General features: G+C 49.0%; 3 protein-coding genes across 7 annotated transcripts; 1 reads left to right on the forward strand and 2 right to left on the reverse strand.

Annotated features, from left to right (window-relative positions):
- Positions 1–35: 35 nt before the first annotated feature.
- Positions 36–7443, reverse strand: KCTD17 (potassium channel tetramerization domain containing 17). 3 transcript variants are annotated; one of them, XM_076338318.1, is made up of 7 exons: positions 7231–7443; positions 6468–6576; positions 4608–4699; positions 3563–3658; positions 3065–3190; positions 1718–1790; positions 36–787 (listed from the first exon to the last, which is right to left on the reverse strand). In XM_076338318.1, the coding sequence occupies exons 1-6, from the start codon at positions 7441–7443 to the stop codon at positions 1740–1742; spliced, it is 687 nt and encodes a 228-aa protein (XP_076194433.1). In that variant the 3' UTR covers positions 36–787; positions 1718–1739. The 3 variants fall into 3 exon arrangements, with proteins under 3 accessions (XP_076194433.1, XP_076194424.1, XP_076194444.1); XM_076338309.1 differs by lacking the exon at positions 1718–1790 and adding an exon at positions 2189–2336; XM_076338329.1 differs by lacking the exon at positions 1718–1790.
- A 6622-nt stretch (positions 7444–14065) lies between these two features.
- Positions 14066–19030, reverse strand: MPST (mercaptopyruvate sulfurtransferase). 2 transcript variants are annotated; one of them, XM_076338352.1, is made up of 4 exons: positions 18936–19030; positions 18427–18500; positions 16241–16893; positions 14066–15079 (listed from the first exon to the last, which is right to left on the reverse strand). In XM_076338352.1, the coding sequence occupies exons 3-4, from the start codon at positions 16833–16835 to the stop codon at positions 14781–14783; spliced, it is 894 nt and encodes a 297-aa protein (XP_076194467.1). In that variant the 5' UTR covers positions 16836–16893; positions 18427–18500; positions 18936–19030; the 3' UTR covers positions 14066–14780. The 2 variants fall into 2 exon arrangements, with proteins under 2 accessions (XP_076194467.1, XP_076194458.1); XM_076338343.1 differs by lacking the exons at positions 18427–18500; positions 18936–19030 and adding an exon at positions 17468–17550.
- On the forward strand, positions 17669–26327 carry LOC143160571 (thiosulfate sulfurtransferase). 2 transcript variants are annotated; one of them, XM_076338364.1, is made up of 2 exons: positions 17669–18293; positions 25844–26327. In XM_076338364.1, exons 1-2 carry the CDS (start codon positions 17699–17701, stop codon positions 26140–26142), a joined length of 894 nt encoding a protein of 297 aa, XP_076194479.1. In that variant the 5' UTR covers positions 17669–17698; the 3' UTR covers positions 26143–26327. The 2 variants fall into 2 exon arrangements, with proteins under 2 accessions (XP_076194479.1, XP_076194487.1); XM_076338372.1 differs by having other exon boundaries at positions 17670–18284.
- Positions 26328–26544: the final 217 nt, after the last annotated feature.

Genomic DNA, 26544 nt, shown 5'->3' on the forward strand with positions numbered 1-26544 from the left:
CCAAATTTCTGCCACTTGAAATGAGAGGCGGCAAGGAGGAACAGATTGTGAATTTTATTCAGGAATTACAGCCTGGGGTCCTCAGACAGAGCAGTAAAGCAAATGCCCTGCTCCCCAAGGCAGGGATCTCCTCGTGCTAGCAGACATGACACCAGGTGCCAGCATGTTCCCGGTACCCGGGAACCTCTCTCGCCCGTCTCCTCCTCACCCTGCCAACACAGGGCTGCTTTGGGGGACAGAGAGGGAGGCGCCAAGGAGCGTGATACCCAGCACAGGGGCACCCCGTGAGCAGCGCAGGTGGCCCAGAAAAGGGCAGTGGCTCTGCATTTGCCCTCTGGCCACAAGCCCAGACCAGCTGCCTTCAACAGTGAAAGGGTGAGGACTGGTCCTACAGCAGCTGCCACCACCTCAGGGCCCCAGTCGCATCCAGGGTGTTCAGGAAGGGACCGCAGGCTGCAGTGGCTGATCACTGATGTGCCCAGCAGGGGCCACTGTGACATTAAGGAAAGCCAGCCTGCTAGGCATGGGAGGGGCCGTGGGCTCCAGCCCCTGCAGCAGCCCAGGGGCTCCTTGGAGCATCCGCCCTCCTCCAGGGCTGAGGCTCAGGCCTCCGAAGTGAGTTTGTAAAAAAGAACGGCTGCATGTGAAGAGTGAAGGGGGCTGGGGGTGTCACTGTGGGGCGAGGGGCTGCCGTACACTGCAGTACAAAAATAAATATATAAACAAGAAATGAAAAGGCTGGAGTGGAGTGTCGGGATCACATCCTCAGACCTCTGGCTTGTAACAGCTAGAGAAGGTGAGAGAAAGAGAGAAACAAAATCAATGGCAGGAAAAAAAAGCAATTGAGCATGGAGGGGAGAGTGAGAAACAGGAAAAGGGAAATGACAGAGGAAATGATAACAGAAGAAAAAGAGAAGAGATGAGGAGTGAGGGTGGGAGAACAGAGAAAAAGGAAGGAAAAGTCCGCGTGGTTAACATACACTGACTTTTAAGAGAATAACACTCAGGTCCCACAGCCACGGACAAGAAGGGTCTCGAACAGAGGGAGAGAGAAATGTCAGCCAGCTAACAAGTGCCCTCCACCAGGACGGAGAGTGGCACTGAGCACCTCTGGTTTAACAAGAGCCCCACACTTTTCTGGTATGAGAGGGGAATCCTCCTTCTAAAGCTTTCTGTACCCAGCCCCACGCACGCTGGCCAGGCAGCCTCCCTGAGCAGGAGGCAGAGCACAGAGGCTCATTTCACACACAGCTGCAAGAACATCTGGAGTGGGGATCGGCCGCTTCCGCTCTGCCTTCGCCACCCTCTCCCACTGCGCTCTCACCCTGGCAGAGGCGGTGGGGGAAAAGCCCAGGGAAGTGAAAGCAGGGAGGGGAAAATAACAGGCTGCCTTCTGCAAACTGCTCTCGGGCTGGCAGGCAAAGGAGCTGTGGATGGCAGTCTGGAGAAGTGATCTGGCATGCGTGTCAAGCAGACACATGGCAGACCTTCCCCCCTTCCCCGTGCCACCCCTGCCTGCTTTGCATTCATTTCCACCCCTCCTCATTTCTCCCAGCTGCACTCTCCCTTCTGCTGCCAGAGCCTCTGGTCCGGAGCCGTAGGGTCTGCTTGGCAGGTAAAGGCACACATAGGATGAGAATGGGAAAAGCCACCTTAGGGATGAGTCAACCTCCCCTCCCTCCTTCCCCTCCCCAAGCTCTACAAACCGGGGCCATACCCACAAGAGGGAAGTGAGTCACTCATGCAGAGCTCAGGCTGGCAGGAGCAGAGAGTACAGACAGGTAACGTACCTGCAGAGGAGGAAAAGTGAGGAGCAGAGAGAGACAGGGCCCCAGGGAAGGGACCACTCTGAGCCCTGGGGCGCAAAGAGAGCAGAGGGAAGGATGCTGGAGGCTGGGGAGTGGGGCAGGGTAGGAGGTAGGTGACAGTGCTGGGATGGACACAGAGGGGAGCAGGAGGGAGGGTCCGGAGGAAGAAAGAGTTTAGTGCAATCCCAAATAGATGGACAGTCTGCAAATAAAAATATAACCGTAAATAAACCGAACAGTTTAAAATACAAAGCAGCAGCCACAGCAACAGCTCTCCCCTGTCAGCTTTATCTCCAGAGAGACTCCTGCTCCTGGAGAGGACTGCCCCCACACCCCACACCTGCCCTAGTCCTTCCCTGCTGCTAGCTGTGAGCTCTCACCAGAAAGGTGGACGGGTCTATGCTTGGGGGGTTATTTTTATCATTTTCCTCAAGGATTTGCTGCACCTTTCTCCTCTGCTTCTGCTTCTGCCTCTGCCTCCTCCTCCTCCACCTCCTGCTCTTCCTCCTCCAGGTCCTCCTCTGTGCTCTGTGGCCCAGCATGCAGGACAAAGGGAAGAAAGAGTGGAGATACTTGCAAGATGAGCCATGGCAGTTCTTTCTGACACACAAGGGAATAAAGCAATGGTCATGACACTGGAATAAAAAGGGACCTTTCCCCGTGGCCAAGACAGCTCTGGATCAGGGAGCAGAGAGACTTGTCTTCCTCTGGAGCATCATGTCAGGGCTATCTAACCCCCTTACAAGTGCTGTGATCCCACTGCCCAACAACTGCTATCAATCACTAGTGCTCCTTCCTGTATCCTAGGTGTCTACAGGATGTCATGCACTGCCACACGTTTCTGTCCTTTCCTCAAAAGGAGAGCAGGTGATCTCCTGCCCCTTAGGCTGGGACTCAGCAAAAGGAAAGAGAACGCTGCAAAACCTTCAGGGAAATCACACCCTAGAGGCAGAGTGAAACACACAGCATGGTCATGAGGGAGGCATGAAGGGGATGTTAGAGTAGCATGAGAAGTGCCAGGGTCACTTGCTAAAGCCATTTGCCACACACAGCTGAACACCACCACTCTCAACACACGCACTCCTCCTTTTGGGCAATGGGTATAATGCCACGGTGCTGAACACCAGGACAAGCCCCTGTATTTCACCACTGAGGAGCCCCACAGTCACAGTGGAGAGAGGAAAAAAAGAGGGAGCAAACAAGAGCGAAGGATCTCATAGGCAACGGGAGCAGGGCCATAGCAAAGTTGGTCTCACCTTGGCTTTGTGGCTGGGCTCAGAGCTCAGGCCACTGGGGGAGTTGTACAGCTCTTTGGAGACCACGCACAGGAACTCTGTCTGATCCTCATTCCCGTAGTTATAGGATGAGCCAATGTTCACAAGCTAGAAAAGACAAGAGCAAGAATCACAAACACATGTTACTGCAAACATCCACTCCACCTGTGGAGCAAGGCAGAAAGCCCACCATGCAGCATGGAGTCCAATCCGTACCCCTAATAGAAAAGCCTCATAACTAAGCTCAGGAGGCAGCACAGAGAACCAGGAGAGGAGTCAGCCAGGATGCAAAACAGCTTAATCTCACACAGTATCCTCTGAACCTCTAGAGTAGGGGCAAGAGAGAGCCAGTGTGACAGCACCATCAATGAGTGACCCAATATTCTCAGAGGGAAGGTGCCTTGCCTGGGGACTGTATGGTATCCATGATCTTTTCCCCAAAAGACAACTCCTTCCCACTCTCCTCTACCTTCTCCATACCTGCTCAAAGCGCCATCCATCCGACATAGTGGAAACCATCTGAGTGAGCTCCTCTTCCTGGCACTGTAGCACGCGGTAGACATGCTTAGGAGGCACCTGACAGCAAAATTGCAGAGCATGTTGACAACATTCAGATGCTAAAGGCTGTTGCTCTCCTGCAGAATGAAGTGGTAGTACCCTCCTGGACAGACCTGACCTCTTCCCCATGTCCCAGGTTAAAGGGGAGTGGAAACCACAACCCAACTTTCTACTATGCTGCCATGGGGAGCAACAACAACGGTATCTTTTCTGGAGAGGAGGGACTGAGCTGAGTGCTTCTTGCATTGTCCCCAGAAGATACTGGTCTCTTTCAATGGGGAGTTTGCATTTGTCGTTACAAAGTCATTTATGCAAATGCCACAAATGCTGATGGGGTTTTGGGAGCACAAAGCGACTGTGTTGCTGGAGGCTTACAACCTGAGGCAGACATGATGAAAAGTGAGATATCAGCCAACACTCCCAGAAGACAGATTTTAAAAGGTTATTGGCCAAGACAAGGTGTGATTGTGCCACAGGATTGATTCCTTGTGCCTCACTGTCTGCATTTAACTCTTCCACAGACATCTCTTCACCTGTTCCCTCCGGGTTTCTCTACAGGTATCCCCATGCTCTTCACTGTGATTACACTCCCAGGACACCCCACACCAGAGCCCTCCTCCCCACGACACCTTCGCTCTCCTCATAAACATTCTTCCATATCCCACAGCAACCAGCTGCCTTCTTCCAAAAGCTAGAGGAGCTGATCTGGTTTCAGGGGCTACATCCAGCATTGCTTCTGGGGATGCAAAACAAGCCTGTAACTTGTTTATTGTAACAAAAATAGTGGTAGCCTGTCCCCTGCAAGATTTTGCTGTGTAGACATTAGCACACAAACTCTAATTAGTTGCTTCTTTCCATTCCTTGCTGCTTCTCCCAAGTCTGCTCTCCCTCTAGACTCACCTCTCCCTTTCCACATTCCCTCCTTTGCCCACACCACTCTATCTTTCCTTGCCATTTCTCTCCATACCTGAGTTACTGTGTAGTTCTTCTCCTCCAGTCGATCCTTGATTATTCGGATTAAAGGACCAATGTTATAAAACTCGGCTTCTTCTAGGACCCCTGAGAAAGAAAGACAGAAGGACCACAAAAACAGAGTTAACAGCCTGTCTTTGTTTTTTGCCTTGCAAAAGATCCATTCTGAGCTTCCCAAGGTCCATAGGGAGAAATGACACTGCAGCCTCACTTTTTACAGGCTTCTGTTGCTTGAAACTCTTACTGCAGAGAATTGAACCCTGGCTCTCTGCATTGCATTTCTAATGCTCACCCCGATTTCCTTATGCTGCCTGCCACTACAGAAACAGGCACTGCCGGTGAAGGCTTGTGCCGAGGACTGCTAATACCTTTCCCAGATAACTGGCCAAGGAGAATAAATGTAGGCTCCAGCCTCTCTCAGTGACCGCTAGTTATCATCTTGTTCAGGCCCTCTTCTTAAGGCAGAGAACCACAACTTGTTCTGACCTTGTCACCAAAAGACCCTAGAAAATCCCAACTTTCCGCCTGGGCCAGCTGGAGTTGCACCCACCTTGCAGCCCCATATGACTTCAGATGATCTTTGGCTCTCTCCCTTGTGCTTCACCTCAAAGCAGGTAAACAGAGAAGTGTTTTGGTTTTTTTCTCTATGGTGTCTGTATCCATCACCTCTCCTGAGACTCACCTGTTTGCTAACAGGCCTTCAGGGAAAGGGAGGTGGGTTCCCAGAGCAAGGCGGCTAGGAGCCAACACTCGCATGTCCCCAGGGCAGTACACAGACAATGCAGGTGGGGAGATTGATCCTTCACTACCTGACACACTCATACCTCTTCTGAGTCCCTCATTCAGCCGTGAATCGTCTAATGGGTTAGTTTTATGCCAGCCTGAGTGTCTGCAGCAGGAACAAAAGGCAATGTTAAGCTATGAACAGGACTCCTGTTTATGCTTCAGATTTGATGTTAAAACCTGTGGATGAACTCTGTCTGACTCAGATTTACAAGAAATGTCAAGTAGGAAATACCTCAGAATTGCATTTATTAAAATTCTTTACCATTGCTTAGACATATTTTTGGAATTATAACTCATAAGACGATTCTGAAGAAAACTTTCCATGCATTAGGTAAAAATATGTAAGAGAGAGGGGCAAGAAGACTAATAAACATGCAGAAACTGTGCTTGGCAAGGGCTGGACAGCACAGCCTGTCTTTGGAATTGGCTCCTTGTTAGACTCCAGCATCCAAAAAATAACGAGGCATTGGGGACTGCTGGCTGGTTACACTGTGATGTTACTGAGTTATCCTATTGGACCCCCCCGTCAACCTCAAATGAGGGATTGGTTTGTCTGGCTTGCTCCACTGGAATTGCTGCAGTCCACAACCCATCAGAGCACTAGTAGCATACATTGCATATCACTGATTAATGATGGTCTTTATTACAGTCAGCAGAAGAGATGAGCTTGGTTTTGTTTGGTCTTCTGGGTGTTCATTCCTAATTAGAAACACTCAGTCATTAACAGAAAACTCAGTCACAGAGCCTGGTTAAAAGTGGATCAGGAACAAGTAAAAAATGGTTTATTGATGCTGAGAGATCTTGCCTACTTCTGTCTTGGTGACATCTCTGCTGAACGAACAGTCATGAAGCCACAACACTTGTAGGATGCCTTCCTCACCTACTCCGAACCCCTTTAGTAGAGGAAACATCGGTATGCTTTCCAAGACCCGCAGGGATAGCCCTCTCAAATCCCCACACATCAACCTCCAGAAGGAGAATGAGAGACAACAAGGTCGACAACAAGTCCTACTGTGTCCTGTCTACAGCAGCGATGTTAAATGGGAAGTTTCTGAGCTCCAAGACTCACCCTCTTCAGCCATATCTTTATCCAGGACCAGCTTCCCATGACGGAGGAAATTCAGGATGGGTCCAAAGTAAGTGGGGTCCCGGTCTATTAGGTATGCACCAGTCTCATCCTAGCAACAGAGATAGACCACGAGGAGAAAAACTCCATGGGGAACTTGTAACCAACCCTCAAAAGGTTGGTTCAACCCTCAAAAGCTCCAGACTATACAAAATATACAAAGAAAATACAAACCTAAGCAAAAATGTCCACTATTTCTAAGACTCCTTGGAAACCATGGGCCCCTGAGAGTCCCTAGCCAAGTCAGCCCAGCTTGGATTTTAACTCCTGTATTGGTATGCTCAGCGTGCCCACCTCAGCATGGACCAACCCAGCTGAGAAAGCCAAAAAAATAGGCCTCAGCCTCCTTCTGCAACTGTGCGTACAGGCCTGGTGTGAGAGAGCAGAGAGCCCCCATATAGGGGACAAGGCTGAGTCAGGCTGGGAGGTAGAGCCAGGGGATGTGGGGTGATAGAGAGGCGGGAGAGCAGGGGCAGAGGGGAAATGGCCTCTCTTTTCCCCAACTCAGGAAGACAGGTGCCAGGCTACAACACAGCAAGGTGGGATCCGGCAAGGGGAAATCCCTCCCGGGAGAGCGGGGAGAAAGAGCAGGCATTTTTCACTCGGTTACTCCTGCAGCTGTCGGGGTCTGGCTCCATCCCTGCATCCCTCCAGCCCTCCGCATGCTCAGTGGGGCACAGTGTGGGAGGCAACCCAGCTGCCTTACCCGGTCTGACTGCAGCTCCTCGCCCTGGCACAAGCGACACAGGAAAGATTTCTGCTCCCGACACAGGGTCTGCCTGGTGGTGAGGAAGACAGTGCCCCCCACATTGAGCCTCACCCACTTGGACTGCATGCCAGCGGGTGGCAGGATGTCCCAGGTGCAGCGTAGCCCCACGGCGCCCTGCATCTCCTCCCCGCCCTCCATCCTCATCCTCATCCTCATCCCCCCCCCCCCCCCCGCCCCCGGCGTGCGGTAACTGCCGCAGGTGCTGCCTGCCGGAGAATGCTGGGATCTGTAGTTTATCTGCCTCTCCTCCCGCAGCAGCTGTGTTTCTTGGGGGCCAGAGTCCTCCCTGTGACCGCCAAGGGAGTCCTGAGGGGAGGAAGGATGCTCTGTGCTGGAGGTTATCGCTGCGGCTATTAGGGGTGGGCAAAACCACAGCTCCACAGCGCTGACGCGCCCTGGCTTTTCCCCTGTTCCCGTTTTCACCAACCAAGGGCCAGCCACCACTTCGGAGGTGCAGGGTGCTATGCAAAAATCGTCGGCGTTTATTTCCATAGACATCCTCTCTGGCTCATTAAAAGGTTCTGGGAACTGTAGTTTGCAGGGACATGCACAAAAGGGTGCTGGGAACTGTAGTTTTCCCAGCCCGCTGTCCCTGCTGTAATGAAGGGGGCTGCACTGTACTACATGACCCCAGCCCTGCGGGGGTAGTCTGCTGGCTTCCAGTCCTGGTTCTTGCCTGCAAGCTTCCTCAGAGTCAGGAAGAACAACCTGCTCCCTGGCAGTCAGCAGATAAAGCTCATCAGCACTGTACTCCACAGCTTTCCCGTCAGGAGATCCATTACCCCAGGCTTACAGCTCAGTGCTGCATCAGTTGCCACGCTGTTCTTGCTGCAAAATGTGCAGACTGTTGCCTTCTTGATAACATATGTAGGGACATTTCTGGGAACTGTATCCTGGATCTGCGTGAAGTGCTGGCAGGGGGCAGAAATAATTTCTCTTCCACCTCGGAAAAGTCGCTGACTCAGCAACCCCCCCTCCAGTGCTGTCCTACCAGCACAAACCATGCCAGATAGAGACCCCCTGCGTCCTTCCCCTGTACTCCTGCCATCCCTGTTTGTGTCTGGGCAACAGAGAGCTCAGATTTTAACTTAGCTCTGTGTGGAGTTTTACCTCTGCCCCAGGCACACATCACCCACTGAGGCCGATGTGCCAATCCTGCCGTACCGAATCTAGCCTTCCCTCTGCCACTCGCTCCTGCCAGGCCGAGCCTGGAGCTCAGCAACTCATGCCCCATGGGACTCTGTTCAAATGCACTCCTTGGCATGGACACAACCTGAACGAGCTCTCTCTCCAGCAGCTCTGCTTTTCCCACTCCCACCTAAGCACAGCCATGCTTGCCAGTAGCTCGAGCATATTAAGAATGGAAAGGCTGATGTTTCACCCGAATGTGGCCCAAAGCCTTCCTTCACCTAAGCAACTTTCTGGCTCTTCCTTGCCAGAGCAATGCAGCACTGCAGAGACAGCGTGGTGCCTTGCAGACACTTAATTGTTCTTGCACCTAGATCTTTGCATCTTTTGAGGTGGGGGTTTATTGGAGGAAGAGGATGGATAAAGAGAAAAATTATGTTTTACTCTTTCTTATATTCCTTTTCTTTTAGTCCTTCCCTCTTCTTCTACTTACAGATCACTCCCTTTTATCATTACAGGCTGTGAAGGCAGCATCACCCTTCCCCCAAATCACCCAGGACTTCCTTCACAAAGACTGTGTAAGTGTGTACTTTGCTCCTTCTGTGGAGGAGCGCAAAGGGGAGGAGGGGAAGAGAGGGTAACACAGAAAAGGTTTCAAGATTGCTGACCTCCAGCTAATTTAAGCACAGGAACAATTCAGCTTCTGCAGGTTGTAAATTCAAATAACTCTAGATCCCCTTTAATTTATATCAGGAGCTGGCCAGCACCAGAGTGACCAATAATAGGGAGAGGATGAAAAATTACTTTTGCCTACCTGTATGGAGCAGACTTTGGCCCAAATTAGTGCCCAGCCCTTGGACCAGTCTCCACTGAGCAGTGGTGGGCATCAAAGATGCTCAGACTAACACTGACCTGAGCTGAAGCATCATACAGTGCAACACAGCTCTGGGCTGTGGGACTGTTGCCCTCCTACTTCTGTCTCTGAGTCAAACCATGGCAAACCTGAGAGCTCTGCCCTGCACTCTGGTGTACAAGGGATGCAGGACCCTGTCTGTGCTGGCCGCAGCTCCAGCAGAGAATTAGGGTGAGGACTGTGGCTCTCTGATATGAATGCAGTAGTTGGGTGGCAGCCTATAGCCCCTTATCTGCCCCTCCAAGAAATCTTGCCCTGCCTTAGTTTTCTTCCTTCTTCTATCAAGGGTTCACCCTGTCTCCCTTTCCTCCTCTCACAGCCCCTCAGAATCTTGCTCCTTTTTAGGTCAAACCTCTTGTTTTCGACGCCTTCTTCCCCAAGCTCTCCCATGCCAATGCTGCTCCCAGGTCAGGAATAGTCTGTATTCAGAGCACACCTTCTTCCATCAATACCAGCCTCCATCTGTGGCCAGCACTTCAAGTCTTGCTCACCCCAGGGCCATGGTGTGAAAGGTTAGTTGGTAAATCTAAAGAGGTATACTATAAGTAAGGGAAGAGGTCAAGGTACACCACTCCCATCCCCAGAGCCTGCTTTTCTGCAACATACAGCACAAATTTTACTGGAAAACCCCCAGGCCAGGGCATTCCCCATAGTACATGAAAATGCTCTTTAAGAAGAAATCAGTCCGGGGTGAGTTACCAACTGAAATGCTATGATGAGTCAGTGGTGTGGGCTAAATACAGGCCTGATTTGCACACCGTCACCAGATATAGTTCTGAGATGCAACTAGCATGCCCGCGTTAAGGTCCATTAAAATTAAACAATAGAACAGAGGAGAAATAAATTTAAGTAACCCAATAGCTGTTCCTCCTGCTTTGATGATAACTATATATAAAACACATGCACAGAAACAGAGAGACAGCAGCAAGCAAGAGCTTACACAGGGCAGTGTGACTCTGTAACGCCGTACAGCCCTGCTGAGTACCCAGTTGATCATGGGGACAATTGCACAGATAGACTGGGGGAAGGAAAAGCTGGGCAGCCACAGGGTAGATAGGTGATGGCAAGAGCTGAGGAAAACAGAGCAGGGGGTAAACTGAGAGTTTCTCGGTTCAGCAGCCAGCAGGCCAAACCTGCAGAAAGCTACACACACTGCAGCACTCTGCACATACGTTGCAGCCTGACGAGTCAGCTGGGTACATGGCGTTCGATGCATCACTGACACTGCAGAGCTGCTCTTAGGGAATTGTTGCATTGTGGAGCATCAATGGGAGCAGGGATCACTGTGTGTTGGCACAGACAGTGTCACCACTCTGGCAGGCTGGGAACACACGTCTGGGATTAAACTTGTGTGATCATTTAGTTAATGAATACACTGTGGCATGAGGCACTGGAGAAGAAACCATCTCCTCTCTCTTCTCTATAGGAAGTGGGGAGGGGAGGACAAGTAATGCTCTGACATTTGCCATTAAGCCAACAGTGAACTGGGAAAAGAAAACTCCCTACACTGGACTTGGGGGAGGGAGGAAGGCAGTTCACTCGTAGCCAAAAGAGCCCAGCTTGACCACCAGCTGAGCCAGGCATATCGGAGCTGGAAAAGAAAGGTCCCATGGCATGCAGGTGAGCTAATCTTTCTCCAGCTCCTTGTGCTTCATGTGGTCTGTGACCAATGTACCTGCATTCAAAATAGTGTGTAAAGTCTGTGTGTGTGTGTGTGCATCACGTAGCACCTCTGCTGGAAGAGGGCTAGGAGGAGGAGAGAAAAGAGTCACTTAGCACGTGGTTGTGAGCTGGGACCAGGACAGACAGGAGGAACAAGAAAAGCGTCTGCAGGTAATGATGATTACCATTGCTCGTGCAGTGGTTGTTAGTGGGAAGGGACAGCAGTGCTGGCAGAAGAAGGGCTGATTTGGGAAAGTTTGCAGGGGAACAAAAGGTTCGCTGGGAAATGAAGTGTGAAATAGTGCAACCTGACTGCTAGGCAGCGGTAGGGAAGGAAGAGGAAGGCAGGAGACAAAGGAGACATATGAGGAACAAGGGACTGTGGGATTACTGTTGGAGAATCATTGACCAGACTTTTTCACAGAGTCCAAAACTGCTTCAGGACAAAGTATTACGGAGAGTAAAATACACCAATAAACCAATAAAGAGTTTACATGCTGGCCTGGGATTCTCAAATTTATATAGAGAGCTGTAAAAGCTCCAGTCTTAAGTTAGCCACAGGTCAATGTGACCCTATTCCTACATCAGGGCTGTTCCCAGTGCTTTGCCTGCAGCGTGAGAACAGATCTCAGCTAAAAGGAGGGAGAATATCAGAAGACACTCTTGGACAGTTTTTTGAGATATGATGTAACAGGCCATACCCCAGAAAGACAAAATATCTTATTGTGGGGAGGAAGTTCTCCATTTCTTCTCTGTGGGGAAATCAAGGCAAAGCTAAGCATCTGGTAAAAGATTTGCCAAAAGCTGGGAAACTGAAGAACCGCTGAGATTTTGTGGTTCAAAACCCAGCCAGAAGAAGGGCAGTTAAGTACTGCCAACCTTGGCACACATACCAGAGTGGTGGAAGAGCCCTGCTGGATGTCATCGAGCCACACAGTCAAAATATAGAGAATGGGAGAAGGAAATCTTTCACTCAGTTTGTGATCTCCAGGTGGATGGTTGGGCTGCACCAGACACCTCCCTGTGACACACGGGACAGAGAAAAGCAGCTCAGTCTCAAGAGGAAGCAGAGAGATTCCCACTGACCCCAGGGACTGCTGGGGTCAGTGGGAAAAAAGGAACACAGCGCTTAAGCTGCATTGCCGAATGTTCTGGAAAGACAAGACCAAAAGCCAGCCCCCTGCATCCATTGGAAATGACTAACAAAGTCTGAAAGAGTATGTCAATTTTCTCTCCAATAACTAAATTTTTCTGGAGAAACAGAGCAGGCACAGCACTCCTGTTTGTACATAGGGGCCTGGCCACATATTGACAAAAGCAGCCCAACCTCTCAGCCACACCCAGGGTATTAAATCTTAATGACCCACCCCGTGAAAGCCTCTTAGCTTGGCTGATGGTGAGAGAAGCTAGAAATCCTGAACTAAAAAGATGTCACAAGCCAGATCCTGCTGTAAGATCCCATAGTAGAAAACACTGTACAAATATCTTTAAGTTAAAGCGTCTTAAAAAGCAACACCCCTGTTGCTCAGATTAGGAGGCCCCTCCACAGAGAGTTTAAGCAACGCTTGCTGTTCCCAGCCAGTCACCCCAGCCAGTGCTTATCCTTTTGTTTTCACATCAACACCATACTTCAGCTTAAAAAGTTTTAGGTTTTTTTAATGCCCTCAGTTACAGACTGCAATCAGATGTCCTGGATGACATGCTGACTAGTTCTTCCTTTCCCCTGCAGGAAACAGTTGCTAGAAAATTAACCCACTTGGGATTAAGGAAGGTGTTGCTACCAGCCTTTAAAAACACAGTGATTACCTGGGTCGGGCAATTCATAAAGCATGAGAGTAGGAAACCTTTCCCTACCAGAAAGGAGAAGAAAATTAATTAAACCATCAATTAGATCCAGAACCGAAAGTCTTAACAATTTGCAGAGCATGCTGTAACCTGCAAAGGAAGCCCTTTTGGGAAGTCTAAGCCCAAAGAACTAAACGGAAGCTGGCAAATATAAAGGTTTATTGTTTTATCCAGATCTGTGTCTTGCACCGCCTACTAAAGGGTCAATCATTTCAGACCCCTGTGCACTCTGTATGCTCAGCACTTGCTGTAAGGCCAGCCCCAAGTCCCTGAAGAGCTAGGCTGTTAGACTGTTAGTAGGGAAATTGAATGCTTTCAGTCACTGGAAACAGGTGGAAAGAAGGGTCAGGCTGTATGTGTGGGTGGAGAGGACAGAGGAAGAAATCATCTGGACAGTGAAACTCTAGCTCCACAGGAGGTGAGCAGAAATGGAGCTTGTGTCCATGCAAGCCAAGCCCAGGAAGAAGCCAGGGCTGCAGCCAACAGAGGCCAAAGGAAATGCAAAGAATAAACACTCTCCAATAGGAAAGGATCCAGCCTTTGTATTTAGTGCCGAGGAGGGGACCCTGCAAATCTGTGACCGTAAGCATCCATAGCATCCCCTAGAAAGGATGACCCCATTATCCTGATGTCCACAGGTATCTGTTGCTGCAAGCCCAAGAGCAGAACCTGCCTCATTAACTTTCTAAGTTACCAGTGGGCCAGAATAGGTGCAGGCTTTCTTTTTTTTTTTAGAAGAGAAAATCCTAGAAGAGAACAAATTCTTGAACATTGTCAGGGATACCTGGGAGGATTTCAACTCTCAGATATAGGACAATGGTCTTGAGGAAAAATACGTGCCATTGTGGGCTATTCCTCTGTAGGTCTCAGTTCCCCTAAGTTTTTTAAGATTACATAGTAAGTCTCATAGAAAGAATGGAAACACCCATGCAGTCCAATTTTCACCATGTGAGCTGACATCCAGTCTCTGAAGAACAGAGCTGTGACTGACATGGAGTTTTAGGCCAAAAAGCAAATGGACAAGGACTGGAAGGAGGAAGATGGTGAAAATTCCCAAGAGAGAGGCATGCCATTGTATTTCCTAGGCCAAAGAGCTTGTTGAGGCTAAGAGACATAGTTCTACTCATGGAGAGAAGGAAACATCTCATTTGAATCAAGACAAAGGGATCCCATAAAAATAGTTCCTGAAAAGGAATCACCCAAGCAACACTCGCATAAGTTCCATTCAGCAGAAAGACCTTGAAACACGTTTATTTACCCTTTTTTAATCTCAGAATCTTTTATTTTTCCCAAGGGGGATTTTGGACCATGGGGGTACAAAACTGGCTAAGTACACATTGCAGTTAGAGTCCAAGTGCAAGAAGAAGTGCTGTAGACTAAGAAATCCAAATCAAGTCTCTAACCTAAGTGCCAACCTGGAAGCCATATTTGCTCCTTTAACAGCTATGTCTTTCCCCGAAGTTTTGCACTCAAAATGGCCATAAAGTGCACGGATGGCTTCTAGGACAGAGGCAGAGAGCAGGATCATGAGGCACAGTTATACAAGTATGACCATCCTGTGAGTGAACATGGTGGAATGTCCCGAGTCATGAGCTTGGCTTGACTCAATTACTTCCCCATGCTGCCACCAGCACTCTCTCCCTTCCATCAGTAAAAAGGTCACAGAATCACAGAACGGCTGAGGTTGGAAGTGACCTTGGGAGGACATCTGGTTCACCCTACCTGCTCAAGCAGGGTCACCTAGAGCTGGCTGCCCAGCTCATCTTTATGTTCTGAAGCAGCAGCAGTAGGCTAAGGAGAAAGTGCCAAAGCACCATGTGCCTGTACTTGTTACCCAACACCTTCACCTCAAGACACTTAACCAGGAATGCTAAACCCATCTTTTCCAAATCCTGTTTCAAGGCAAATTATCAGCACAAGTGGGAGACGAAGCAGCTTATTACACTGTCTTCCCCTTTCCCTCAGAAATAATGTTTTCCGGCTGTGCCCGCATGTACCATTCCACCCAGGCCCCATCATATACCGCGACATCTGGTTTGCCACAGAGGTATGCCCCCAGAGCCACGTGGCAGGCAGTGACACCAGAGCCACACGTGGCTACCATCGGCTTTAAGAGGTCCACCTTCTTCTCCTGGAACAGACTGCGGATCTGCTCAGGGGTCTTCTCTAAGCCAGACTCTGTGAGGAAATCGGTGAAGGGGATGTTCATCGATCCAGGGACATGACCAGGCTCAATTCCTGGAGGAAAAGCAATACAGATAGGAATTAACCTCTATTGTCTGCGATAAATCCATTGCAAAACCCGTTCTCTGTTTCACTGGGAGGAATATTTATTGTTTAGTGTATTTTGTTAAAACAAATACATTTATTTTTGTTAAACTTTGCTTTACTAGATTACTAATTACTCAGTGTCCTGGTTTTGGCAAGGATAGAGCTAATTTCCTTCCTAGTAGCTGGTACAATGCTGTGTTTTGGATTTAGGATGAGAACAATGTTGATAACGCACCGATGTTTTAGTTGTTGCTAAGCAGTGCTTACACCAGTCAAGGACTTTTCAGCTTCCCATGCTCTACCGACTGAGAAGGCTGGAGGTGCACAAGAAGCTGGGAGGGGGCACAACCAAGACAGCTGACCCAAACTGGCCGAAGGGATATTCCATACCATGTGACGTCATGCTCAGTACATGAACTGGGGGAAAGCTGGCCGGGGGGGCCACTGCTCAGGGACTGGCTGGGCATCGGTCGGTGGGTGGTGAGCAACTGCATTGTGCATCACTTGTTTTGTATATTATTATTATTATTATTTTATTTCAATTATTAAACTGTTTTTATCTCAACCCACGAGTTTTCTCACTTCTACTCTTTGAATTCTCTCCCCCTTCTCACCGGGTGGGGGGGAGTGAGCAAGTGGCTGTGTGGTGCTCAGTTGCCAACTGAGGTTAAACCATGACACTCAGGAAGGATGGCTCTAATCTTCAGGTTACCACATGGACACAATCCTGTCAAGTTCTGTTCTTCCTCCCAGTTCCCCCCACATCTTCCCCACATCAGAGCAACCCACTCTGATGAGGCACTGACTGAAGCACCTCCACAGGCCCTTCTGAGGGGAAGAGTAGCACCAGTACATGAAGAGACCAATATCTTTGAGGTATATGAAAGCTACGTTCCTCACCCCAGTGCCCCTCAGGAGAAAAAAAATACACAGCTTCCCTACTCCTGAATTTTCAAAGAGCAGCACTTGCTAGTTAAAAGGAGAGGAGGACAGGTGGATACACTGCTTCAAGTCCCATCCCATAAAGGACAACCACATTTCCCTTCATTACCTCTACAGGGGTCAAACTCATGGGCACCTTAAATGAAGCCCCTTTTTATTATGCCAGTATCTCAGGAGGCACATTACCATCTCGGGGCTCTGGCTCTACTCCCCGGAACCGTCCTGCAGCGCGTGCATCCACTAGTTGGAAGCGGTGGGAATCCAAGTTATCTAAGACGTCCTCATACGTTTTCACCAGTGACTTCTCCAAGGAGGCGTGGAACTCGGAGGGAGCTACCTGGCTTTTCCCAGAGCTCAGCGCATTCCCTTCTCGCTGCCAGTTCTTCAGGCCACCATCCAGAAGGGAGACAGCTTCATGTCCGAAGGCCCGGAACATCCACCACACCCGGGGCGCTGAGAAGAGACCTTGGTCGCTGCCATCATACACCACAACATGGGAATCATTCCCCACACCCAGCTTCCCCACATACTCAGCAAAGTCATCAGCCTTGGGCAGCATATGATCGTAAGGTGAAGTACGGTCGCTGCAATGGTCAATGTCAAAGAAAACTGCACCAGGGATATGGCGCTCCTCAAATTCCCGCTTTGGGTCACGCTTCATCTTCGGCAAATACCAGGATGCATCCACAATTCTCAAGGCCAGACCAGCTTGCTGGGACTTGATGGCTTCTGAAAGCCATTTTGCAGACACCAGAGCACGGTAGAGGAGTTGTTGCGACATTTCTCCTGAGTCCTGGCTGAGATTACCCGATTCCTGGGGTCTGCCTGAATCCACCTGACTGCACAAGGAAGAAAGTCGCAAATTAGAGGCCAGCCTTACAAAAAGAGACTGGACAAAGATGCATTTTGGGACCAAAGACCTGTGTCTGCGCTGAGGTGCTGGCTAAGCCTACAGTGAGAGGTTTGAAATGCTCCAGCCCTGAAAATAAAAGTTTCACAGAGCTCAGCCCAAACCCTGCCCCGAGCGGGACAGCCATGGCACAGTCCTGCCCTGCGCCCAGCCCCCCGTAGCCCACCTGGCCCCTCCACCTCCAGCGACCACCAGCCAGCACTGACAGCAGCAAGAGGGGAGAGAGCCAGCCCCAGGGACCCTGAGCGGAAGGGACCGAGTGCCCCGGGGTGAGGCATGGCCCCACGACGAGGAGGGCTCTGCCCCACCGCTCTCACCGCCCCGCAGCCCATCTCCAGCCGAGGCCTTACCGGGGCCCTGGCGCCCCTCACGCAGGCTGGACCACCGCTGCCTCCCCCTGCGACCCCTCCCGCCCCGGATACCCCCAGCCCCGGCGGGGCCGCGGTTCCCTCCGCGCAGCAGCGGAGGAAGGAGCGGGGCCGGCCCGCCACGCCGCCCCGTACCTCCGTGGTGGGCCTCAGCCGAGCAGCACCCGCCCTCAGTACCCGCCAGCCATGGCCGCCGCCGGGGGACGGGAGCCCCCCTCCCAGCGGGCCGGTCCATGGCGGTGCCGCCCGCCTCCGCACCGCCCCCTCGGGCCGCGCCTCCCGGCCCGCGTCCCCCCGCCGCCGCCATTTTGTGTGTGTGTGTGTGTACCCACCGGCGGCGCCCCCTCCCGGCCTCGGCCCTCCGAGATGGCGCCGAACGTGCTCGGCAGGGCGCTGGTCACCGCCAAATGGCTCTCGGAGGCCGTGCGGGCCGGGCGGGTGGGGACGAGCCTGCGGGTACTGGACGCCTCCTGGTACCCGCCGCAGAAACGAAACGCCCGGCAGGAATTCAAGGAGAGGCACATCCCCGGGGCGTCCTTCTTTGACATTGAGGAGTGCCGGGACCAGTCCTCCCCCTACGACTTTATGCTGCCCAGTGAGTCCCACTTTGCCGACTACGTGGGGCGCCTGGGGGTCAGCAATGACACCCACGTGGTGGTGTATGACGGGGACGAGCTGGGCACCTTCTACGCCCCCCGCGCCTGGTGGATGTTCCGGGCCTTCGGGCACAAGGAGGTCTCCGTGCTGAACGGCGGCTTCAACAACTGGGTGAAGGAGGGCCACCCCGTCACAGCAGAGGTCAGCCAGCCCGCCCCGGCTGTCTTTAAGGCCAAGCTGAACACGACCCTGCTGAAGACCTTCGAGGAGATGATGCAGAATGTGGGGTCCCTGCGGTTCCAGGTGGTGGATTCCCGCCCCGAGGGCCGGTTCCGGGGGACCGAACTGGACCAAGGTAATGGAGGTAGGAACGACACCTGCCCCCTGCGCCAGAGCGGGATGAGTGTCGATACTAGTCCAGGTGTAACAATTCCTTCCAGCCAGCAAACAGATTTTCCTAATGCACTGGCATGCCTCAGCCTAACTCGCTGATTTACCTTAAGGGATCCGCAATTGAGCATTCGAATCCCAGTGCCCTCACAGAATGCTTTTCTTGTAGTTGGTTGTAAAGCTGCAGGAGGAAATAGCAGAAAAGGTCTCCAGTCAGTTGGCTCCAGGATCTCCCATCCCACACCCTGCAGAAGTTAATCAGACAGAATGCAAACACAGGAGGTGTGAGCTCTCCAGAGTTTGTTCAGGGTCCTATCTAACACTAGCAGACACACAGAAACTATCAGCATTCATACAGGTACCTCTCACCATAATGAATGCACCAGCAAAAGCCCAGGTTTTAGGCAATACAGTAACCCAAGGGACATTTTTGTTCTTGCTCTGGTTCCCAGCAAATAAGAGAACTTGCTTGAGCTGATCTTTGTCCTTTTGCTCTCTGCCATTAAATCTAACAAGCTTAAGTAAGAAAAGCCCCAAACCCTTCCCGAAGGTATGGGCTGTCAACCTCTCTCTTTTGAATGCCCCAAGTAACAGGACCAAAAATTGATTTTGTTACCTCAGTCAAACACTGGACACGTAAGCAGCAGGGGTGAGAGAAGTCCTGTGCAGTGGGGACAGCTGGTACAGCAATGTGCCTGGAATGAAATTCAAGTTGGTTGTTAAAGGAGGCCCTTACTGTGTAATTTAAGCCTTGGTATATCCCAGAATAACCTCTCCTCCAAAAGGGAATCACAGAAATGGTTTAAAAAGAAATGCAGGATTTCAAAAACAATGCACAGAAAAGCTCAGCAACAGTTGTTGGGTCTGAGTCGAAATCCACGCTGCAGGAGTGGGTGTGCAGTAGGCTTCTGCAGTCCTGAGGCAGTGCTGTACTGCTGCCTTGCAGGTTGGTTGTCATTCTGTTCTGGCTGTTTTCTTATGTGTGTGCTGCTGTACAGCTATTGAGTGTGACACCGTGTCCTGAAATAAATTCCCACATCTGAACCTCAGGAGCATTTGGCTGTAAATGTCTCTGTACACGTGGTTCGCATAAGTGTCTACAGTGAACCCCCCCAAACACACTCGACCTGTGCAAGACAATGCAGAAGGTGAGAGGGGTAACGGGAGTGACAGAGGAGGCTGTTGCAGGGAGAGAGGGGGAGTTAAACTTATCACTCATTCTGTTTCTTCGCCTACTGCAGCCCGTCAAAGTGAAGGTTGAATTTTAACCTCAAGACATGAATAAAACGCTCCTCGCTGGGAGCTGGTGGATTTCGCATTCTCTTTCCCAAAGTGGGAGTTGTCACCAGGTGACAAATACTGCAGTCCGTGACAGCATCTTGAAAACAGATTTTTCCTTTGAAATGAGTCAGCATGGAACAGTTTATTTGTGGTGGTCCAGTTTTGCTTCCCACAGCAGATCCAACAGGATAAGCACTCCAGCTGCAGCTGCTCATTCCACAGGAGCTTGACAGCCTTCTGAACCAGGCTACAGCCAGCAGTGGGTAAAAGGCAGCACTAACACCTAACAGAGCAATTTGAAATCAATGCTGATTAACTACAGAGGTCATCCAATCAGGGAGGGGAAACGTTGCCTGCAATTTAGAGAAGAAGAATGGTCTTGAGGTTAAGGAACTTGCTGCATTCTCAGGTGATTTCAGTTTAATTATTGCCTCAGCTCTTGACTTTCTAATTAAGTCAATTAATCTCTCCAGTTCCATGAACTCCATCTCTAGAAGAGGCTAATTTCAGCTGACTCTTTTGCCTCTTTAGTTTTTCAGTTCCTTGTGGTAAGAATTAGTTTTCCCTGTTTTATTTTTATGCAGCAGCTACCTTGCTGGGATTTGGACCTCTGTAGCGTTTAAGATAAGCCATAATATGTGGCTAATTTTTAGTTGCTGGGAGAGGTTTACCCAGGTTGCCAGGGTGGAGAAAAATGGACAGCGTTCCTATAAGCCAGGTCTCATAGGTCTTAAATGCAGATATTGCTTTGGATGAAAAAGCTTGGATGTTCATGCATGGTGTACAGCATAAGCCCATCAGATGTGCAGCCCTGACCTATGCACTGAGTGGTTAAAGGTGTCCCTGCACAGTGCTGTGTTTCTGGAGGAACTAGCAATTCAGGCCTGCTCGCTAGCTGTGATTCAGCAGTGGCCCAACCAGGTTCTGCAAGGTCCTGTTTACTCAGGCACTGTAGGGTGCAGGTCTATGGAACCAGCCTGAACTGACAATCCCAAGCAATCCAAGGGCAGATGATAAAAATAATTACATGATGGTTATCAGTGCTGACTCTCTCTGAGCATTGGGCACTGAAAACTGAGGAACAAGAATTACAGCTGAAGAAATGCATACAGAAAAGTTGTGAATTTCTGAATTCTTTTGCAGACACCTGAGAACGGGGGAAAGTTGCCACACAAGAAATCCATCACCTAAAAAAAGAAAGCAAACCCAAAATCATTTCATGAGCTTCCAACTATTTTTCTTCTCATTCTCAGCCCTTGGGTAGTCCTTGTCTCCCTTGCACATACACAACTCTTAAGGTTTTGCCCATTTTCCCAGCTCTCAGTCCTCCCTGCCCCAAATATAAAGCTTTTGCTCAACTTGAATGTTCAGTGGTGGTGGGAGTGAGAATGAAATGTTGCTGCTTCTTCCTCTCTTCTCCAAGTGGAGTCTGCAGCTGGGCGTGGACTTTGACCATGAAGTAATACTCAAGGCACAACATGGAGAGTGAGAGACTTTGATAAAGTCTGTCTCAACCCACAGGAACCTAGAAACCAAAGCTGTCCATTCACATGACGAGGTTGACAAACATCACCTGCAGAATTAGCACCATGGCCCTGCTGGTTCTTAGAGTTGACTCTTCTGGCTGTATACGCACACAGTATTTTGACATTGGTGGCAAAGGCCTATTGATCTGACTGCGAGGACTGTCAGGGAGCTGGCCAGGACCAAGCTTGAAATGTTCCTTCCAATGAGTTCACGGTAGATTAGGTGAGATGACTAATAGTCCCTTCCGAGGCATACAATTTGAATGGAAGAGAGAGATAAAAAAGGAGGCAACAGAGGAGGCGTTTGGAAAGGAACAGCTGTCTGCAGCCAGCCAGCTCCAAGACCATGGGGAGTTAAATGTGGACAAGGCACATCTTTTATCTTTTTGACATTAAGAAATTCCATCTGGAGCTTTCATCGCAAAGGGAAAGGCTAGAGAGAAGGGCCTGTAGTCATAGCTAGATAAATAGCCAACAAAAAACCACATATTTAAGCAGAGAATCTTAACAGATGTGGAAAAGGGGATTAAGCAGTGAAGAAGATAATATATTACAGGTTACAAATTATGAGGGAGGATTGCCAGAAGCCAAGCTGAGTGAGACTTGGCAAAAGGAATTAAAACAAATAACAAAAACTGCTGGAGCAAAGTGAATAAAAAGAGAACAAGGAGAGAAAGAGTAAATAGGGTTGCTATGCAGTTAGCAGGGGTTCCAGATGAAAGATTATTTGTGTACAGCCTCAGAATTATACTGAGTCTATGCTACTTTTTTTTTTTCTTCTGAGGATAAGTCTGCACAGTAGGGGGAGGGGTAGCAAGAAGAAGGGGAGAGAAGCAAAAATGATCATTTCTAAAGAGGGAGTATAACCAAAAGATATCCATGTGCTCAGATTTGTGAGGCAGATGATCACCATCCCAAATATGTGTCAAAAATCAGTCGTGTGACATTACAACTCCATGAGGCAAGAATTTAATAAATTTAATCAGAGCATGGTTCTGTAGGACAGAAACACTAGCAAAGTTTGTGTTTGTATTTAGGATAGGAGGTACAGCACAACCTAGGCAGCTGTTGATCTATTATCGTAACATGGATAGACTGGAAGGCTTTCAAAAAACTCTTCAAGAAAAATCATTTGAAATGAAGGCAAAATTGAATAAAATACCTTGGTAAACTTTCACTACACCTAAGGGCTCTATTTCCTTGCCAACAGAATTGATTTGCCAGATAAGAGAAATGGGAACGTGCATGCGTGGAAGTTATGTCTGATCTTTTCTTCCAGCCACTGGAAGCACCTACGAGGTAGACTTGTTCCATTTGGACTTCATTAATACTTTTCACGTAATATTAGAGGGACAATTATTAGTTCAATGTGAGAAGAGGGCAAATAGCACAAGTACTGTTAGATGCCCAAGAAACTGACTGAAAGGAAGATAAGGGAGATAAGAATAGCTTGTGCTGAAAGCAGATCTGTGGGGCTGGAAGTTGCTAGCATGGTCCAATCATTATACTTCTATGTTTATTTCATATTTTTTTGAATCATTGAGGCACTGAAAACAGGGAGTTGCTACTAGAATGTGCTGCCGGCACAGCCTTGGGAAGGTTTAAATGATCACATGGGGCGTATTATGTGAGGTACCACCTGCAGTGATAGAAGTGACAGGAAATATAACACTACAGAGGGCAAGGTTGGATGCTTAGTAGCCCGAAACACGTAATTGCTTATGTTTCTGTTACAAGCTGAAGACCCACATTTGGAAGCAATAGAAGAAGATAAGACTTGGATGAATTAGTTGGGTGCAAGAACCTCAGATGCGATTTGGCCTTGACAACAGCAATTATTAACCTCCTGTCTACCAATCGAGATGCTAGGAAATGCCACTTCCTTTTCCAGAAGCCTGGCAGTCACCTAGAACTGTTTCTAGGGTGGCCAAGGCAGTGAAAAGTGTATCTAACGAGCCCTTACTGGGTTCAGGCTAAGGGCATGAGGCTGTTGGGAGTGCTGAGTGCTCGCTGTCAGTATGTTGGAGCAACAGCAGAAAGGGAGAAAAACTATTTCAGCTGCAGGGCAATGTTAGCTCAAGGATAAATGGTGTATGGACTGACTGTGATGAATTTAACGTTGGAAATGAACATTCCTCTTCACATGAGCAAGGAGGTGCCTCAGCGGGAAGTTTCATGGCAAGAATCCAAACTGGTTCTGAGATGGGTGCTTTTATGAGAGGGAGCCTATAAAGTGATCACTGTAGTAGCTGGGAGCCAGGCTCTGTAATCCTAGGGCTCCTTCCTGGAGTTTCTAAGGGTGACTGTGTGAATCTGGCGTGGAGTATGCTCTGTGTCATGTGAGGCAGGAGCAGATGTATCCTCTTCCCTGTTCAGATCCCAGCTGCATCCAGCCTTGCCTTCCAGTCCTGTGTTTCTCTGCTCTTGTCCTAGCAGAGAGAGAGCTGATAACACTTCCTCAACCACTCAAGAGCACTTCTTAGGCAGTCCAAGGGATTGTGGTTCTGCAATGTCAGCTCTTTCTTTAAGCTGAACACCCACATACATGAGTAAATGCAGTTTCTATAGAATTCCCCATCTTTCACTCGCAGAGTGCAAACACTGGTCTCTGACTCCAACAGACTTGAATCTCTGGAGCAAGGAAGTCTCCCTATAGATCAGAGTAAAAAATGCTCTAAAATGAGACTTGGAAGTGTTGTTTAAGGGCGGTGAGTGTATGTCACGGCAGTCTCCAATAAGAGAGGGGTACAAACCTACCTATTTTAAGATGTGTGAACAGTCTAGAAAAGCGATCATGACCATGGGACCTGTGACACCTAAAAACTGAATCGGTGGCCCAGCAAGCTTCTTTGAGCAAGAGCTTGGCCTTCTAGTTCAGCCCCCAGGACTTCTTGATCTCAGTACACTTCCCAGTGCCCTAGGATGTGTGAGACTGCTGTTCTGCAGCTCACAGACTTGTCTGTATTGGGGTGATCACCAGTAGTGCAGCAGAGCCCTGCAGAAATCCCTTGCCAAAGGACAGGGTGAGGACCATTGACTCTCTGGGAAAGTGGTAGCTTAACCCAGGCATGTAACTCTCTCCAGTAAGCAGCTCTGCAGTCTGAGAACTACAAACAAGGTTTTCTCACACTCATCTCACACTGATTTTTTGTATTATTTTTATTTCCCTTCTGTCACACAGACACTATTAATGAGCATGGGGTTTGCAGATCTCTGTACTGAAGTGATGAACTGTTGTTTTCTGGAACTGGAAAAAATGTGGTGAAAGCATCAGTCCAGAACACTGTCTTTTTTTTTTTTTTTAAATGTTAGTCCCTCCAGAAGTCAGCAGTTTTTCTCCCAACTTCTCCCTGTAATGCTAAACAGTTCTGAAGGATGCGTGAGGTGACTAGTAGGCAACAGTGCCAGATTTCTAAGGCAGGGGGTATGAATCAAGAGACAAAGAGGGTCCATCTGGAACAGGGAGGGATCTTGTGAAGCTGACTCAGGGCAGCTTTGGTTGTCTCACTCTTTGTCCAGCAGAGCAAAAATCCTCTCCTCAATACCCTGCCAAAACCCTGTTTTCCCCTTATGACATATCTCATCATGTCATGACATCACTGATGAAACTGCAGTGTCATTATGATGTGTGATGTCAGTCTCTGACTAGGTATACTTTAATCATTTGACTCTGACAAAGGTTCCCTGCCCCAACATCTCCCATCTCCTGAGATCAGTTACCCTGATGACTTAGGCAAGTGGAAAGCTGTTAGTGAAACAGATTACTATTTATGTGACTTTCCCAGGGCTGTCTCATTAGAAGTTCAAACCTAGCAAGAAACCCTTAAATGCATTTTCAGTGTAATATATAATGTTTCCTGCTCCAATGAGGGTTGATCCAAAGCCTCTCAAAGTCAGTGGAAAAGCTTCCATTGAGTGTAATGGACTTTGATTAAGCCTATAGTGACAGAGTTTGAATTTCAAGGGTGTGATGAAAATCTTATCCATCATATTTTTATATCTGATTCTCTCTAAAGACCTTGTTCTTGAGATGCAACTTTCAACTTGCCTGAAGTGGTCAGTTATACCAATAGAAAAACAGAACCCATGCTGATTTCATCCATGGAGTGGACAAAAAGTGGTACAAAATCTAATCTCAATTCTCTGATCCTATTGCCCTGGGATAGCTGCCTCAGCAGTAATGTGGCTGACTTTAAGGTTGCTTTACTTTTCTGAAATATGACTTTAAGGTGACACGGGAATAAACTGTGAACAGATAACTACTTTCACAAATTCCACATACAAGCCACACTTCCTGCTTCTGAAAGCTGTGTCACTACACACTGCTCGCATACTTGGGGAAGGTGAGAAATGCACTGCTGCATTTCTCTTTACACAGATCCCCTTAATGGCTTTGTTAGGATCTTTTCTGTGGTGGTTCTTTGATTCTTGTCACATCTAGGGCTTCTTCAGATTCCTACCTCATTGCTTTCAGGGGGGAAGTAGTTTGCTAAATATTCTGGAAGTTTTGACTTCAGCAAAGTTGAATGATCTTTGTTCTCCTCTTTTTAGCCCAATACTGCTTTGCATCTTCATCATCACCTGAAACAAATGAGTATCTTGGAGAGAGTGGGAGTATCTGCAGTGATGTCTCTTTAATGTCTCTTTTGTAGGTATCTTTCAAAACCTACGTTAATGTCTCCTTGCTCATGTTTCCTTTTCTTGTTCACTCTTGCAGGGCTGGAATCTGGTCACATCCCTGGTGCTGTGAACATACCTTTCCACTCATTCCTAACAGAAACTGGCCATGAGAAGAGTATTGAGGAGATCCAACAAATATTCCATGAGAAGAAAGTGGATCTCTCAAAGCCACTGACAGCCACGTGCCGCAAAGGTGTCACGGCATGTCACATTGCCTTGGCAGCCTACCTGTGTGGCAAGCGTGATGTGGCTGTTTATGATGGTTCCTGGTCAGAGTGGTTCCACCGTGCCCCGCCTCACTACAAGGTCTCTGAGTTGAAGCGCAACAAGGCCTAGAGGGAGAGTTGTTTCTTGGGCAATGAGATCTAGCAGCTGTCTCCAGCCCAGGGTACAGGGAAAGGGAGGAGGTGGAAGTAAAGAAAAAACATGCTGATTTACATTTTGCCAATTTTTCTAAGAAAGATCAGTAGATTTCTATCGATCAGGTTTCTCACAATGAATAAAATCTATTTCTAAGATGATGCATCTGTGAATATTTCTAATTCTTCTCTGTTGCCTGTGACCTGTTTGTGCTGGGGGGGAGAAGCAGCTTTGCAACATGAAGGAGAGTTGCACTCTTCCCTGGAGACTTGCAGAAATTCCAGTGGCCTGGTGAGAGCTCAGGTCTATGGTGGAGCAGAATGGATGAAAAGTCCGGGGCTAAAATAGAGCACTGGGTGCTGGACACAGGAGGGCCAA

Source organism: Aptenodytes patagonicus, chromosome 1 (genome assembly GCF_965638725.1).
Source record: "Aptenodytes patagonicus chromosome 1, bAptPat1.pri.cur, whole genome shotgun sequence".
NCBI lineage: Eukaryota > Metazoa > Chordata > Aves > Sphenisciformes > Spheniscidae > Aptenodytes > Aptenodytes patagonicus.

Bases quoted from the DNA above. Each gene is read 5' to 3' on its own strand.
- KCTD17 (XM_076338309.1), bottom strand. From the start codon at position 7,443: ATGAGGATGAGGATGGAGGGCGGGGAGGAGATGCAGGGCGCCGTGGGG. The intron at 4,700-6,467 runs GTGAGTCTTGGA...TTTCTTTCTCAG, and splicing joins TAAAGATATGGCTGAAGAGG to GGGTCCTAGAAGAAGCCGAG. The intron at 3,659-4,607 runs GTATGGAGAGAA...TTTTGCTGTCAG, and splicing joins AGAACTACACAGTAACTCAG to GTGCCTCCTAAGCATGTCTA.
- MPST (XM_076338352.1), bottom strand. From the start codon at position 16,835: ATGTCGCAACAACTCCTCTACCGTGCTCTGGTGTCTGCAAAATGGCTT. The intron at 15,080-16,240 runs GTAATGTGCCTC...CTTTTCCTCCAG, and splicing joins AGAGCCAGAGCCCCGAGATG to GAATTGAGCCTGGTCATGTC.
- LOC143160571 (XM_076338364.1), top strand. From the start codon at position 17,699: ATGGCGCCGAACGTGCTCGGCAGGGCGCTGGTCACCGCCAAATGGCTC. The intron at 18,294-25,843 runs GTAGGAACGACA...TCACTCTTGCAG, and splicing joins ACTGGACCAAGGTAATGGAG to GGCTGGAATCTGGTCACATC.